The following is a 17,334-nucleotide window of genomic DNA, read 5'->3' as shown; positions in this document are numbered from 1 at the left end:
TTGATTTTTCTGTAAAATTACTAACTAGCCACTGATCACATCCTTAGAAATGGTCTTTAGTGTTTATCAAATATGCAGGTCAGAAAGGAAACAAGACTCAGGTGGCCTGGATCATGAGAGGAATCAATGAATTTGGGGGAGATTTAAGGGAGAGAGAGAGCTTGCTGGTAAATCAAATGACTGTTTTAGAAGAAAGAGAAAACACAGACAAAAAAATTGTGCGTTCAGTATTTTTCCTATTTTGCTGGTATTTGTGTAAATGAAGCTTTCCTCACTGCTCCTGACTTATTACATTACTGTGGACAGGTTTGAAACACAAACAGGTTTTTTGATTTTTTAATTTTTTTTTTTCCCCTGGGCTACAGTTTCTGTCTGTATGTGTGTTCCCATGCAAACTTCTCATTGTAGTTGCTCCTTTTCATGAAGCAAAAATAACTGAAAGGTTTGCAGATGTACTGAGTAACAGTCTTCCTGTTCTGTAGCTCTTCAGTCAATGAAATATTGACATCTGTGTGCAGCAAATCAGATTATCAAACTGATTTGTAAACTAACATCAGCTCTTACTGGTTATAGCGTTGTTCCGTAGATTCTCCTTAAATCATTCTCCTGTCAACTTTGTATGAAAAAATCATATGACAAAAATAGATATTTATTTAAAAATTATTGGTTTTGAGCTGAGGACACCATGACTCATTAGCACCTGGTTCTTGGATGTCGTCACTCACCTGTGAAGTTGCTCTCTGAAAACTACTTGGATATCTGTTGCACTTGATATGCCTGCTCTCAACGTTGTTTTTAGCACTAAATGACCTATGGCAAGCTAAGCAATAAGTGGTTATCATAATATATGATAAGTTTTCCTTTGTCTTTATGGATAACATGGACTACTCCAAATGCAGCTTCCAGCTTTTTGACTGACTCTTCAATTTGTGGGCTCCCAGGTGATTCTCCAGATGCAACATGTGAGATCAGTTACTGTTATCAGCTCCAGATTAGTAGGGAGGTTACTTCTGATGAATGCAAACCATTCTTGGCATTTAACAATTTCTGTTTCAGAACGTGGATTATCAGTTTCACAGTCTTCTGAAGTGTTATTCCTGTGTCTTCCCTTGTGATTTGTGACATACAAATGCAAAACGCTGTGATAACAGGCTTCTGCAGGCAAGGTCTAACAATTGCAAGGTTCCTGCTTTGCATATTCATCATAGTATTTCACACTTGTGCATCTGCACGTAGTATGTTACATTTACCATAGTCCATAGACCTTCTCAGCCCTTGTTTTTACTTTTTCCTTGGAGAATAACTTTAGTTGGGGAAAACCAACAGTTTCTATTTTGGATTTAATATCTCACAAGTAGACTTAAAGAGGATGTAACACCCTCTTGAGGAGACCGTGATACAAACAATAGGCTCTCTGAAACAAAACTGTTTTCTATTAGCCAACATACATTCGTTCCCCTTTGTAGGATGTTGGTTCACTTGCAAGTTTGTCTTGGGGATTTCACAGAAGTTTCTACTCACATAGAGTTAGTCAGTGGTTATGAAAGAATCCAGAAGTGTTATTGTTTGTACTGTGATGATGTTTTATTATTCCCAGTGATACTGAACCTGTGGTATTTCACTTTTCAGTATTCAGACCTGGAATATGGTTGCAGCTGTAAGCAGCTTTTAGGGAAGGACATAGAAATTTTTTCTGGAGTGACTGTAGGTGGCAACTGGATCTTTGGATGCTGCATCAGCTGCATAGGTCTTCAATGCTTATTTTGAAAGGTACCCACAGCATCCTTCTTTAGAGCTTACCTTTGCAGATGGAATGATTATGCTTCAAGCCAGCTACAGGAAATTGTATGTAGCGTGAACTTCATCAGGCATCACCAGGAACATATAATTGGAGTGGCAGCAGATGTATAAATGTACTTGATATTGTGGTATCCAGACTTCATTTTAGCAACTATCCTGAAAAAGCTATTGACATGGAAAGCTAGTACTTAAATAAAGAAATGGTAGTAAACCTTGTAAACAAACATGTCTGATCCTGATAAAACTTACTGCTTAAACAGGAATGAGTCTCTTTGGATGGTGCTGCTTTCTTTAGACTTCTAGATGAGAGGGGATCTCTTCAAAACTTAGTTTGTTTGCAAGGATGCAGCACGCACAAGTTGATCCAGTCACATTTAAAGCTGCAAGATGTCCAGTCTCAGAGATCTGTGCTGTCTGAAGAACAGCTCAATAATGTTTCTTAAATTATTGTAAGATCCTTAAGTGATTGCTGTAATAGAAACACAGACCACTCAGTGGCCAAACATGTTCTGCTTTTTCCCAAGAAGGGAGCGTGGGATCAGACCCCTCCCCTCCTCCACACAGACACATACCAGTGTCAAAGCAGACATATTTCACCTGGTTTGGCAGAGCAACTGGTTTATAGAAAACAGCTTTGGTTTACTGCGGCTGCTCTCTGCTTTACACACTCCTTAGAAGACTTGATCAGCTCCCACACAGAAGCTGTTATATTTCCCCAGTTAAACATATTGCCAAAGAAAAAAGGTTGTGGGTTACAGCTATATATGATCCCATCTTCTCATAATGACCTTTCCTTAAATATTTTAACTATGACTTTCTAACTGAGAAAAAATTACATGCCACTTTGAGTGTGGAAAAAATATGTAGTTAGGTAGAATTTATTTTTAATTTAGAAACTCCACAGGTTGGGACTGAGAGTCTCCAGCAAAGCACTGAGCAAACTGGCACTCAGTAGGGAAACATAAAGAAAATGCTGGATTTCCAGCGGTGACAGAAAATTATTTCTGCATTAACAGAATGTATCTTTTACTACTATTATCAGCATGAGTCCTCTTCCCCTAGACAGCACAGATGTGGATCTGAGCTTTGGTTATAACTTTGTATACGGCAAGTCTTAAACCAATTGGGTTTCCATTAATTCAATATGTTCCAAATAGATCTCACTTTAACATTCAACTTGCATTTCCTCTTCATTTAATCCAGTTATTTCTGTTGATAACTCTGTCCCAGAACTGGGATGTCTTTTCAGCTGACTTGAGTCAGGATGGAATCTGTGGTCTGTGCTTGTGCCAGCACCATGTACTCTTTTCATAGGCTTCAAATGCATGAAATAGAGAATTTTCACTTAAAATATTATGGCATCCCTGATTTGATTTATTTCACCCAGCCTCTCCTGGCATAATCTGATCCTCAGAATTTAAATTCCATGGGGCAGGAGACATATCCTTGCACATCCTTACACAGTATGCACCACTAAGGGACACCAGACTTCCACGTACGCTTTACTGAGGCAATTTAGTTTCTGATGGTTTAACAACCATAGTTTGTTTCTGAAACAAACCTGCCTTAGCAGGTAACAGGTATCATTGAGTCCAACTCCTGTCCCTGCACAGGACAACCCCAAAAATCCCACCATGCATCTGAGGGCGTTGTCTACGTGCTTCTTGAATACCATCAGGCTTGGTGCATGAATGCCTCTCTGAGGAGCCTGTTCCAGTGTTCCACCACCCTCTGGGTGAAGAACCTTTTTTTAAATATCCAGCCTAAACCTCCCCTGGCACATCCTTCTGCTACTCCCTCAGGTCCCATCATTGGTCACCAGAGAGAAGAGATCAGCACATGCACCTCCTCCTCCCAAGAGTATGAAAAGTTCAGCAAATCAAAAAGATGCCCACCCAATTTTTAGATACTGCCTTTGTATTTTGCATGTTATCAGCCTGCAAGGCTGACGTACTAGGTCTGGTGTACAAAGTCATGTTCTGTTGAGAACAAGTGGAAGAAATTAATTGCACTTCATCTCCAGTATTCAACCACCCCACCATTCTGCTTTTCTTAAGCAAAGCATGTATTTCCAGTTCTTTGGGCACTGCATCCATATCGATGCTCTCAGTTAGTGCTTATATGAGCAAATGGTATGTGCTACAGCCAACATTTCTGATTCATAGATACACTTACTCCTAGGACCTTTATGTTATCTTGTTCCAGGTATGTCTGTTCCATGTATCATTCTAGCTATGCATAAAATGGAATATGTAATAATAATCCTCTTCATGATATTTCCACCAAAGAGAAATCCTTTGAATGCAACTGTGCTCTGCCTCCCAGTCTTGCTAGCAAGAGCTAAGACCAAGTCTACCTCTGGACCGGGATTATAAACATTTTAAAGGTTTGTTCCACAACACAAAACAGAATCCAAAGACCTGGTCCACAAAGTCTTTGCTCCCTAACCCTTCTCCTGCCAGAATAGGCTACGCTCTGTTTGTACCTTCCATAGCTACTAATGAGACAGGAAAATAGAGCCTTACCTGCAGCAGACTTGGAAGGGCATAGTGTTTGCAAAGTAATCCCACCATGGAGCAGTGCTCAGTTATCACCTAGGCCGACTGACTCAGCGAAACAGCTCCACTTTCTGCTTGCTGTCAAATAGCAATACCTTTGCAGTAAGGATATCAGGAATTGTAAATATTATCAAGGTTAGATAGTATGATTAAATCTGTTAGATATTACAGCATTGTCTGTAAGAATTGGCATCTTCCCCATCCCAAGACATGTTGCTTCCAATTCCAAAGGGAAATGGTGCTAATTAGTTGTATTGTGAAGACATGTGACATCTTAATTCACTATAGCTACCTCCCTTTCACTACAGCTAGCTAACTGCAGGACCAGAGCTCTTGAAAAAAAAGACTATATTAGTTGTAGACAATGTACAATTGTCCTGGATACAAGTTTGGCTCATACGCACTGGCAAGAAGTCTCAGGCTAGACAATGAACTTATGTTTGTGAATTTTGTTCTGGTTTTGCCAAATGGTATCATAGTGATGTCTGTAATATGACTAGGCCCTAATGCAATTTAAAATGCAATATGGTATAGGGTCTGTCTGCACAATGTGGATAGATCCAAAGCAGTTTTAAATAGCAGTAGACTACTTGCAGGACCATGGAGTTCAGCATGAATTGATTTGTCCAGAACCTGTAATTGATTTTGCTTCTCAGCACTCTGCTGTTGGTATCCAGATTTTCCACCAGCATCCATGTTAACGTAGATAGATGTCTGATAGCCTAGGCAGAGATTGCAAAGTACATTCAGATCAAGGATTTTTTAAGGATTATACTTAAGGAGTCCTATCTGAGAGAAGGATTTTTTGTTTTACTGCACAAGATGTTCACTTCCTATCATCAATTTCTGGCACATCTAGCTAGACCTGAGGGAGCTTGTACAATTAGTCCCAGGATCTGAAAATGCAGTAGTAAAGTGGTAAGAACATGATCACCTGCATGTTTTCCCTTTCCCACATCTGCCACCACAAAGAGCCCGCCTGCGTTTTAGACAGATCTGGACCAGCAGAGGAATACTTCAAAATGTAATGCCAAGGGTGTTTGAGTAGAAACAGAAGTCAGTCCCACAAAGTAATGTAGCCAGCCAAGTGCCTTGCAGCCTCTTTGCTGCCTTCTAACACACTAGCTTTTGATACCTGACCAATTCCAAGCTGTCGTACATTGGGAAGAAAGTATCTTGCAGCTCCTCTAAAGGCTCTTTGCTTTCCTTTGATTGCTTTGATCTATATACCTGCCAATCCCAACAATGCAATTAGCCATCTTTTCACTTCTTTAATACTGGAGTTTGAAGGTTTGATTTGAGACCAGAAATAGAATTCCCTGCTCTGTTCCCACAGCTGTGTTTCTGAATGCTCATTCTTCACTATACTTTTCTATGCATCACCCCTCATACCCGCAGCACAAGGTATGTATTTATCTTTAAGAATATATGTGTGCCCCAGGAATAAGATAAATAGCTAGGAAGAGATCATCTTTTTCTACAGAAAAGGCTTAACAAGGAGACAGGAAGCTTTTTATCCTACTACTTTTTACACATGGCTTTGATTATCAGCTAAGACTGGCAGAGCTTTTGGCATTCCAGCCAAACCTTAACACAAGGCAAAATGTGGATTTTAACCTGTGCTATCTGAGCCCATAACAAAATCCTAAAGCACAGACAAAAATCGCAGTTGTATCCCACAGCAGCTGGACAATGTGAATGTTCCGACTGGAACAGAACTACAAAAGGAGCAGTGGGCATGGGATACACAAGGAAACAGTATTAATATTGGCTGATATCTTCCATTTTCTGCAACTGAAATTGCTGAGATCTCTACAGGAACTGAAATTGCTGACATCTCAACAGCTGTACCTTTGTGCTTTTGCTCAATGCTGCGTACGCTTTAATCCCACTGTCACTTTGCTATTAGCTGCAACATGGAGGCGTGCAGCTTGCTCAGAGTGACAGGCTGGAAAGCCATTTTGCCACAACCTTTTCTTCCCCTTCAGTGCAAGTAAGACGACCGTTTAAGTATGAATAGGCTTGACCTTTTGACACCTGTCAAGAACCTTAACAGTCACTTAATACATCAGTTTTCAGTGTGTTGTCTGCTGCTTTCTGCTGAGTTGGAAGTACTTCCAGCACTGGTCATTGTAAGTCACCTTAATACAGGTACTTCCTAGGTATATGTTTTGCTTAAGGGCCTTGCACTGCTCCTCCATGCACTCACGACTCATTACTGAAGCACTATGCTCAGCAGCATTTAAAACTGTCCAGGTAGCTGCACCAAAAAACAGGCTGACATGTCACGCCCTTCCTTCACGACAAGATCTTCCCCAGATCTGCCAACAGATCTCACTTCAGGATCTTTTTGTGCTCTAACATTTCCTCTGTTATTCATCAGACTTCTTCTCTGTGCTCACGTCTTTAATCTGACAAACGCTCTTGTAGGAACACCTAATGTCTACACTGTCCAGTGCCTTGTTTTTCATGATTCTCTGCATAGATAATTATCAGATGATCCCTGTCCTGCAGGCTTTATAATCCCTTTCTTCCTGCTATCAACGTTACTCTATGGCCATAGACTCACACAGTACGTTTCCCTTGACCCAGAATCCTGCAGTGTCTCTTCCACTGGACAACTGCAAGAACTGAACTATATGAAGAAGTGTTTGGGACATGGAACATTGCATAAACTTGGGCTAGAATTGCAAGGACTTTCATGCTACCCTCCATTAAAGCTTTATGTCTGGAGGCTGGATTAGCCCAAAACTTAGACAAAAGGGCAGATAAATGGATTCCACTGAGGAAGAAGAGGTTGGGGGAAGAAACGTATATATATCAGACTGGTCGACATTCACTGACTGACCACATTTACTTTGGAGTTCACATAAGTGAAACAGACTGTGAGATCACACAAATCATTAAGTCAATGACTTCCAGTTCTCTACTTAAAAATCAACATTTTTGCTAATGTAGCAACAATACTTTATATATAAAATTGCAAGTTAGAAAGGCAGATGATGGTAAACACCTATATGTCTTCCAGTAAAACATAATAAAGAATGGATATATTTTTGAATTAGTAACTTAGAGCATGTCCTATAGCACCACCTAGCAGGCTAATTTAAAAGTGGTTTATATGCCTTGATCCCTGTCTATAACGATGTGCTTATGCAAGATATACAGGGTACCCTTCAGTCTTCTTTCACCTTCCTTGCTGTAACAGCTGCTTCTTGAAACCAGAATCATGGCAACACAGTGACTAGTAAAGTTGGAGTTTCTACTTTTCACAATCATATTTAATATAAAGCTCTTATGAGAAACCATAGTGCAAATGCAATGCTGTGCCAGCCTCCTGAGTTTTTGCATAAGAAACCAATGGTTTCTAGACATCTCCACCTGGTACAGAAGGCTGAAGCACCTTTCAGAAAGTCAGGCTGTACAATCAACCCTCCCTCCTTATTCACCAGTAGGATGAGTAAGTCTTAGTGACTCTCAGGCTTTCAAAACTCATCATCACACTGTGTTTTGGTTAGTGAGGAGTCTGGTCTCCAGTTGTCCATCATCACCTGCATGCACTTTTTCTTTGTACATCTGCATGAAGTATCAATGCCAGCTGACAAATGATGAGTTTTAGCAGATGATGAGGCTACACGCCAACGCTGCAGACCCGTGGCTATAACAGCTTTCTGCTGATATAAAGAGGGAGACAAAGCTCTCCTTTCCTGTTTTTTAATGATGGCTTCCCACCTTGTTACAGCCCTGGCGCTTTTCAGACTTTTCAACTATCCCATTCATCTTGCTAACCTGGTAGAAAATGATCCTTTTTTTTTTTTTTTTTCCATTACTATGTTTTCTGCTGATGGAGAGTTAAAAGCAGTGCACAAAAGGATCTGATGGATGCCAGATCTGGCAAAAAGTAGGCGGTTCAGAGGGAGAGAGAGTTGGGGAAGGTGGGATCTTTTCTTCTCATTCTTCCCTTTGGGTGGCAGCAAACTGTTCATCTGCTTTGCCATATTGCATAAAACCATAACCTAAGGCTAGAGCTGTGCCCTCTGAAGTAGTTTGTTTTCTTAGCAATTAGCAACTTGTTTATTGGAAGTTAAAACTGAGGCTGTCATTAAGAGCCTCTGTTCACAACAGGGAGGGACACTGGGTATTCCTAGCCGGGCCTGTTTAGCACAAGCATTTCTAAAATGCAGGGGACAAGCAGGAGATCATCCAGTAGGGAAAGAGATAGGATAAATGTCCTCATTATGATATTTTCATCTAAGTCCTGGAGGCAGAACTGAATTTGAATGAAAACTCCTAGGTATTCAATTTATAATCTTAATCCTTTTATGTGAAAGCAAATCTCAGGCCAGAAGGCCTTGGAACTGAACCTTGTAAGAGATGCCTCTTACAGGCAGGGGCTGCTACAAAGAAAGATAGATCTGTCAGAATTAATCTAAGTAGATAATAACCATGGCTTGCTTTTATTTCTATTCTGTTCTCTCAAGACACCGCAATGTGTTATTTCCATTTGGATTGTGAAAACTGGTTACCTAATGACTTCTTGGTTTGAAGGGACATTTTAAAACAACGATCGAGCACCTATGCACATCCTTCCTATAGATGAGGCAAAACCAGTCTTCTACTCTCCACTACCCAAATAAAACCTTAAGCTGGCCAAAAGCTATCCTCTCTCGTTTTGCAAGGGCTGCACAACCCGGGGGCAAGGCTGGGCTTAATAAGACGAGCCCCCCCGAGGCCAGTGTTTGCCGGAGGGTGCTGCTCGGCCACCCACCACCCTCCGCACCCCAGCAAAGCAGCGCTGCCAAGGGCAGAGCTTTCCAGGGCTTTCTCGGAGCGCCCAGGCTGTGGAGCAAATACATGTAGGATTATTGAGAAACTACACTGGCTACCTTCTGCTTTGAGCAATCATAACTTCAGAGCAAATAAAACCCCCTGCGTTATTTCCCTATTACGGGTGCCAGAGAAAACAAATCCTGTGTGATTGATGCTAGTTGTGCCACTTACTACCTTCCCAGTAAGCATTCCCGCACAGCGGTGGGTACGTAAGGTATTTTGCAGGATTAACACTGGGAGTTACAACATGAAACAGGAGGACAGGGAATGGCTGTATGACTCCAGGGGACAGACGTCCCTTCCCCAGGCCGCGGCCGCCCTCGGGGTGTCTCTCAGCGAGCTGTGGCCTCGCCCTTCGCCTCCGTGCGCCACACCGGGAAGCCGCGGGCGGAATCTCCCCCTCGGGAGATTCACTGAGGCCGCGGCTCACCCTCGGGGCCTCAAACTCTTGAAAGTCCGACCAGCCCAAACTTCGCTGGGGGAAGACTCTCCATCATGGCGGCTCCGCTGCCCGCCCCTTCCCGTGCCCCTTCCGCCCGCCGTACGGCCGCGGGGAGGCAGGCGGCCGGCCCGCCTCGGCTGCGGCGCCGTGAGCCTCGGTAGGTGCGGGCGCGGGGCGCGGGGAGGAGCGGGGCTGCCCTGAGGCGAGGGGCCGGCGGGAACCGGCCCTCAGCGCCCCCGGCGCGGCGGGGAGCGCAGCCCCCACGGCCCCGGCCTCCTCCCGGGGCCGGCCGGGCCCCGCCCGCCTGCCCCTCGCGTAAAGCCGGTTTTAGCAGTGTCATTGTGTCCCCCTTCCCCTTTATTTAATTGTTACGTTTCGACAAGTGAGCCCTGAAATCCTGAGCCCTGGAGGCGGGTCCATCCCCCGCCCCATTTCCCGACTGATAACGTTTTAAGTCGGGCTTTCACCTCGGCTACATGCAATGAGAAAAAAATGAATTTATTCACATATTAGGACAAAGCCTGCCTAGATGTCCCCCGTTTTGGACTTTAGCTATTAAAATTCTAGACTTAAGTGGATGTGCTTGCATGAGTGCCTATAACACCGGAGGGAGAGTACTTAAACATTTGGGAGTGACCACCTTATAAACGTTGTTGTGGCTTATGGGAATTAACCGAATGATTAAGTTTGCAGGATATGGTGCATGTAAATTACCTTGTAGCTTCCGGTTGCCTTCCTTATACATCAATTGCACAGAGTTTATGAATAAAAGCAAAGATGCCGTCTGCAGTTAGGGCTGCGGTGGGCTTTTCTGCACGAGCTGAGAGTCTGCGCTGACCCTCAGGGAAGATATGAAAGCACAGGTGCTGAAAGGTATCAAGGCAGTTTTTATTTTCACGAGTATTGACCATCACGAGTAAACGAATACTGCTTATTCTTGCGTATTTCCTGCTTGTTCTTGCATTAGGTGTGTGGCAGGGCCATAGGGCACAGTCTAGTCAAGAATATAGCCTGTACTGTGGGGGATCTGGCCATAAAGGTTTGAAACCGTGCCTGCACAAAGATCAATTTAATAATAAAAAAAAACAAACAACAACTGTTAAGTTTTTTTATGATTGATGCAGAAAAAAGTTAGCGTTAAGGCATTGAGGTGTATCCTGCTGTAATGGCTGTTTAGGAGAAGTGCATAGATAAACACAGTGCTTCCTGCCCCTTCCTGCAGTTCACCCGATGCCTGGGGGTTGCTGGCTGCCCGCCTGTGCAGGTGTTCTTCCTGGCATCCTGAGACGCTGACCAGGAGGAGCATTCAGCATCCCATGTGCTTGGCAAGCGCCATTTGGTCATGCAAGAAAGGAGGGTAGGCTGGTTTTCAGCGTCATCTGGCCTTCCCTGCACTGGTGTGGACATAAGCGGAGGGGCTAAATTTTCTCCTTGCTACGTTCCTGATCTTAAAAAGATCTGTTAGCCAGCCCAAACGAGAGGGGTCTCTCTAACATGAGTGGGAGAAGCTTGGGAAGTCCTTGGCTCATCTTCACATGTGGATCAAGTAATAGCCTTCATACAATCATCCCCTTTGAAGTGCTGCCCCCCCAGTGTAAACGGCATGACCTTTTCAATCAGATCCAGACTACCAGATTTGCTGAGAGGTCATTAATTCCAGAGAGGTCATTTGGGTTTAGTATTACCGTTTTACGGTTTTTTTAGCTCTATTATCAAGGAGGTTTTCTCTTGAAATTGGGTTTCATCCAAGCTCTTGGCACTTAAGAATGTTTTTCTTAAATAATTTTGTCAAACAAGTTACCACCTCCAGTCTTCAGCAGAATGTAAGAATACCACCACTTACTACACTAAGAAATACATATTAAATTATTGTATACTTACATGCATCATTGTTTTTATTAAGCACTCAGTATGTGTTCAGTGCAGTATAAACATTAAACAAGATTATTCTTCCCCTGGCGAATTTACAGTCTGAAAGAGCTTCATAGGAAGGAGCAGTAATAACATATCATTAAAACACCACCTTTAATTTAATTCCTTTTTGTCTCCCTGTGGTTAATACTCATTTGCTGTTGAACATGACTGGTGTATCCTGGCATGTCATGCAGTGCTGTTTTATGGCATTACAGGCCCCAGTTGTCCACTCTGTGGGAGGTTCTTGTTCAGTGTGAGTGGAAGAAGAGAGCATATGTCTGTGTTTCAGCTGCTGCCATACAAAAGCCCAGCAGCATAGCTGAAACCCACCTTTGATGGTACTCTTCACTAAGACCTTGGTTGTTGTATCAAAGCACGGTTTCTTTTCCCACCTTGGCTTCCTGTAAGGACAGCTGGAAATACTGATGTCTTCAACAGCTGCGGCAAGATTCTCTGAAACTCCTGTGTTAAAGCCCTGAGAGAAGAGATGTTGCAAGATGCAAATGGAAACGGGCATCCAATTTTCACTGATGTCTGTTGGATTTAGGTGCCTAATTCACTTTTATATCTTTACAGTAGCATAATTTTAGGGGAAGATTCTGTAGCCAATGGCATTTTTTTAAGAGACTGGAGCTTTCCTGGGCAGAGCACATCATAGGGCTTGGACCATAAAAGGAACTGATACTCCTCAAGGCAAGCAGGACTCTTGAACTGAAGGAGTTGGCAGGTTTTAAGGTTTTTAGTTTATCTGCTTATTTAAAAAGTCACAACATAGTTGTCTGCCCTGAAACAATTTCTGTTCCAGCTTCTGCTCTGGACTGCATGTATTATTTGTCAGAGAAATTAGTTCAGAGACTAATATTTAGAAGTAGCCACTGAAAGCATGCTGCTTTGTAGAAATAGCTTTTTTGCTGAGTAAGCTAGTACCACTGCCTGGAAGATGAAATCTGAAGAAAACTAGAAAAAACACATACTGTTCTGTTTGGTGGTTGGTTTTGTGGTTGGTTTGTTTGTTTGTTTTTAATACTGAGGTTGACTATGCATTAGAACAAACTCAAGGAAAATTCTTTGTCCTGAAATTTTCAAATCAAAATGTGATCCTATTTTGGAAGTTGTAGTCAAGCTCAAGTTACCAACTTTAGCATTGAGGTTACTGATTAAAATTTTTGGAACTGTACTGTAGAGGAGGTTATCATAGATTAATCTAATTATTGTCTCTTTCCGGTCCTAATATCTGTAGTCTCTGTCTGTAGTGGAGTGCAACAGTAGGATTGTGCTGGCAAGGACTAGACAAGTATGTTGGGTAAATACAAAAGGTGTATTGATTGCGGGGAGAGGGAGGAAGGAGGAAGTATGGTGGCTTTATTATTGTCTTTATTGAAGTAAATTGATTTACTGGAGGAGAGGGAGAAGTTAATTCTCCATATTGATCGTCCTATGTTCTGAGGCCCAAAAATTAATGAGTATCGCTTTCTCTGTAAAGGTGTTTCATTAATGTAAGAGAGAATGTTTCTTTGGTTACTGTACTCTGCTTCCTATGTATTTTTTTCTTTGTTTTTTAAAATGCTATAGAGATAGAGACCCATTTATGCACATTTTAATTCCTGATTTTGTGTTATAAACAGGTTAGGATTTGACTATGGCAGTGCAGTTCCTGTGGAAGGCATCTGTGTGGTTAAAGAAGCACAAGATCACTTTGTTGGCCGTTTCTTGCATGGGACTGTTTGGCACTAACCTTTCCTATCATGTGTTTCCTGAGCAGACATTCAAACTGTTGCATGAGTGCTGGTCAGAGGGGCAGCCAGCTGAGCTTTCACAGAAGCTCCGTGGTGTCTTTCAGGATGTCCTTCAAGATACTGATGTGAAGTCCAGCGACTCCTATCGAGCCTTTGCAGCTTCTGGCTTCCACCCTGTGAGTGCTGGAATCCCCTGGCTGCCTGCAGGCTCGTTAGTGGGTATCCCACCTAATTTTGATAGCACAGCTGAAGATAAAAAAGGAATAGTCAACCATGTTGTTGCAATCAATGGCAAGGAAGTAGACTGGGAGAGCAATGAAGGTGTTGCTTTGAAAGAAGCTCTGACATTTTCACTTGAAGCTCAGAAGTTTGCCATTGCCAGAGAAGTTGTGTATTTGCAGAATGGCAGCCCTTTAGCAAGTGCAGCTGTGGCTCCAACTTGCTTAGCTGGTACATTTCTCTGTGGAAGAGGTATAAAGCTACTTCTGGGTTTATCTCCTGGCCCCGTGATACTTCGCAGCATTTGTAACCTCATAACTGCTGCTGGTGGACTAATGTGCTATTACATTTCTTATGATGCTATGACCTATCATCTAGACTGCAAGGCTGACAGAAAGGCAGCTACCATTTCAAAAGACTATGCCAGAGGTGGGGTTGAATTTTATGATAAAATCTTGTCTCGCAATAGGATTCTTCGTGGTCTGATGGGCAAACAGGGGACAAAAATGTATGCCCCAAGTGGTAACCTTTTCCCAAGACACTGGTTCAGAATAAAGTATACGCCGTACACTTACCGAAGAGATTTGATTGTTAATATTTTAAGAGACCTCTAGGCATAGGAAAGGAGTGCTTGAATTTTAAACTTGTGAATTATGTATGCTCTTGGAACACTGCTGTGCTGCTTTTTTTTTTTCCCCTCTGTATCTTCATTAGAATTTTGGGGTTTATTTTTGCATATATTTTGAAAAGAGTTATTGCACATTCTGTGAATAAAGAATTCTCTCTTAAAATATTAAAAACTTGCTTCAAAAGTGCCCTGTTCTGTGTGCATCTCAAATCACAAGACCGCTGAGGAAGGGAACTTCTCAGATGCTGATCTGGAAGTTTGGCTGCTCTGCTCTGTCTTCCTGCCTTTGCAGTCTGGAAAATGGAAGCAGCAAATTCCAAGAGAGTTTGGGAGCATTATAATTTAAACTGGACTGTTTGTATGTATGTTTGCTGTTCCTCCTGTAGGACAACCCAAAGATGTTTAAAAGACTGGACAGCTCTATCATGCTGTTACATAAATACCAAGACAATGTTTCTGGGTTTTTTTAAGTCCTTGTACTGTATAAATTCTTATGCTGCAATCACCATTCTTCAGTAAGGCACACTAGTTATGCTGCTGTTCAAACTCATACAGCTAGAATATTACCAGTACCTGAGTCATTTAGCTTAAATCTAGTTCCGCTCTCTGTATGACATGGAGACTGCAGCATGTGCATCTTGAATGTTTCCCAGCGGTGGCAGTATGTAACATGATGGTCACAGGCTGGTTGTATTCTCACAAGTGGGATAAGCATGTTCAGGGGAGGGGTTTCTGTTTGCTTTAGTATGTTTTTTGTTTCATTTAAAAATACATGTTGATGTACATCACTGGTTATGTCCAAGAAGGCAAGGTCTAAGAAGTAAGTCTGGCATTAGGTGCAGAAACTGGTGAGGTCTGTGGTCAGGAATTGCCAAAGAGAATCAGTCTCCTGTTTCAGAATAGCCTAAGAGGGTTTTGTCTGGCAGAACTGAGCTTTGCCCAGGATTACTAATCTTCTGGAAGAAGGGTCTTAAGTGCACAGGCAATAAACTCCACTATAGCCTCATCTTGGAGCTTTTATGTGATCTCCAAAGATGACAGTTCTCAAACTTTCTAGTTCCCTCTTTTCTATGTTTCTATTGCAGCTGTTCCGGCCACCCTCCCTTGAGACATCACAGCAGTTCTCATCTCTATGTTCATTCTTACAGGAAACTTCGATTATTTTATATCTTCTCAGTCACAGATGCACTGGATGTCCTCTCTGCCCTGGTTTTGGCCCTTTTTCATCTGCCACAATAATAACTGTCATGCCTGTGTTTGCTCAAAGCAGTGCTGAGTTCTGTTTTCCCTTTGAGTCATGCGGTGACATAAAGTTGATATAGTGGCTGCTGAGGCACTGGTGTTGCTCTACATTGCTGAAGCCATACATATAAGATGTTTGGGTTTCTGCTGGCATAATCTGTGTCACGGATGTTTTTTTGGACCATGACCTATCACTTGCAGTTGTCCTTGAAGTATCAAGTCATGAGATGCCTCCTAGGTGCTTTCTGGCTGTAGGGTATAAGGTTATTTTTCTTGTGACCTTTGTGAGAGTTTGACAAAATGTCCTAGTCCTTAGAATAAAAGGAGACTTTACCTTTAGGCAGGGAGCTTTCAAAGCTTCAGGCTAAATCTTATTTGGCTTCTCTTCTAGAGAAATCCAATATAACCCATCGAGATAAGAGTTTGTTTTGGTTGAGTGATGTAGTGGCTCAAGACTGGAATATAACTCCTGATTTACATAGGCTATGAGTTCAATTCATCCTCATGTTACTCCTTCAGAGAAGTCTAAACTCATGAAATGTTCTTGGCGAGAACTTGGCCCACTTGTTTTATGTGGTTTAAGGAGTTGCTACTACATAAAGAGTGCAGTGAGGAAACAGAGGCTGCCTTTGAGATTTACAACAAGTAGCAGTTTAAACAAAATTAAATTAAATTAATCTGCTTGCCTCTTACTGTTGCTTTTCATTGAGGTGCCTGCAGCTAGTGCTGTTATTTAACATTCTCAGGTTGTAAAGCCCCGGTGATGCTAATGGGTTTTGCAGTTGTGCACTTTGCTTTAGTCTTACAGCTGGATTCTCCAAGAAGACCCACATACCTGTAAATGCTGTGTCTGATTTACCCTTCTTTGGACTTGCTGTGGCATATTGGTGTCAGTAAGGGAGGGCTGGCTAGTTTTAAGACATGCCCTTGCCTTCCAAAGAGATGTTCTTGCCAAGGGCTTAGAACACCTCCATCTCTATATAGTCACGTTCCGATTCTGCCACCATCTGTGTAATCTGGAAGCATAGTACTGTCAATATAAGGGAAATGGGAGTTGAAATCACAACTGCTAATTAAGATTTCCCTGAACTCTGGGAATCTGTTGGTTGTCCTGGAAAAGGTTTGTATTATGTATGTGTTGCCAGGTACACGTGGCTTGCAAGATCACCCATGCTATTTGGCAAGTAAGAATAGCACAACTCGGATATATAGCCATGAAAATATTCATGCAAAATCTTATAGTATTGTAAATGGTTTTCTGTAGGTGGAACTTGGATTAAATCAAATAGAAGTTCCACATACTGGTGATAGAAATGGCTCTAGCTTTGAGAGTACAATAGAAGGAATCACCCCAGAATTCAGGGTGAAAGCACTGGTTGAATGTGTTCTTCCATACTAAGAACAGTCAGATGTGGAAAAGTGGGTTTATTCAGTGGCCCAGAAGAGCCCAAGTGAATCAGTCTGTAAAGTGTCAGTGACAGCCTTAGTCTCCCCCACGTCTGAAGCTGAAACTCTGAGGGGTTCAGACAACTTGTTTTGGTAATAACTGGCTTTTCTTGCACTGCTCAGATGAGGCAGACAATTTTTATGTAGAAAAGCAACAGAAAATGTTAAGCAAAGGGAATTGCTAGGAGACATGGATATAAGAAGTCTAAACCAAGAAACTGTAAAAGCGAAGGTGGGAATGAAATAATGAACTCGCATAAAAATGGATATTGTCTACAAAAATGAAGTTCCCATTCCGTGTGGTAAAGTGATTAAAGGGTGAAGTATCAGCAGAAAATGACCAAAATGAGTTGCTAGTTTAAACTTACAATCTAGTTTAAAGAGGGATTTCCTTGACTGGTTTATTTAGGTTGTTATCCTGAATTTCCTAGATAAAAGAAAATTATCCTTGTAACTTAATTTTTACATAAATATAATGCTTGCTGCTACATAAAGCCTTAGTGGATAATGCTGCAAGAG

At 42.1% G+C, this 17,334-nt stretch overlaps 1 protein-coding gene across 11 annotated transcripts; it reads left to right on the top strand.

The window, feature by feature from the left end:
* Positions 1–9,494: 9,494 nt before the first annotated feature.
* TMEM177 (transmembrane protein 177) lies at positions 9,495–14,314 on the top strand. Of its 11 annotated transcripts, none has more exons than XM_064451268.1 (4): positions 9,813–10,503; positions 10,853–10,987; positions 11,983–12,091; positions 13,170–14,314. In XM_064451268.1, exon 4 carries the CDS (start codon positions 13,184–13,186, stop codon positions 14,111–14,113), a length of 930 nt encoding a protein of 309 aa, XP_064307338.1. In that variant the 5' UTR covers positions 9,813–10,503; positions 10,853–10,987; positions 11,983–12,091; positions 13,170–13,183; the 3' UTR covers positions 14,114–14,314. The 11 variants fall into 11 exon arrangements, with proteins under 11 accessions (XP_064307339.1, XP_064307334.1, XP_064307341.1 ...); XM_064451267.1 differs by having other exon boundaries at positions 11,958–12,091; XM_064451266.1 differs by having other exon boundaries at positions 11,760–12,091.
* Positions 14,315–17,334: the final 3,020 nt, after the last annotated feature.

The sequence above is a fragment of the Phalacrocorax carbo genome, chromosome 5 (assembly GCF_963921805.1).
Source record: "Phalacrocorax carbo chromosome 5, bPhaCar2.1, whole genome shotgun sequence".
NCBI classification, from domain to species: domain Eukaryota; kingdom Metazoa; phylum Chordata; class Aves; order Suliformes; family Phalacrocoracidae; genus Phalacrocorax; species Phalacrocorax carbo.
The sequence above is the reverse complement of the archived record's forward strand: the minus strand, read 5'-3'. Positions and strand labels throughout refer to the sequence as shown.

Excerpts from the sequence above, each read along its gene's own strand:
- TMEM177 (XM_064451271.1), top strand. The coding sequence starts at position 13,184 with ATGGCAGTGCAGTTCCTGTGGAAGGCATCTGTGTGGTTAAAGAAGCAC.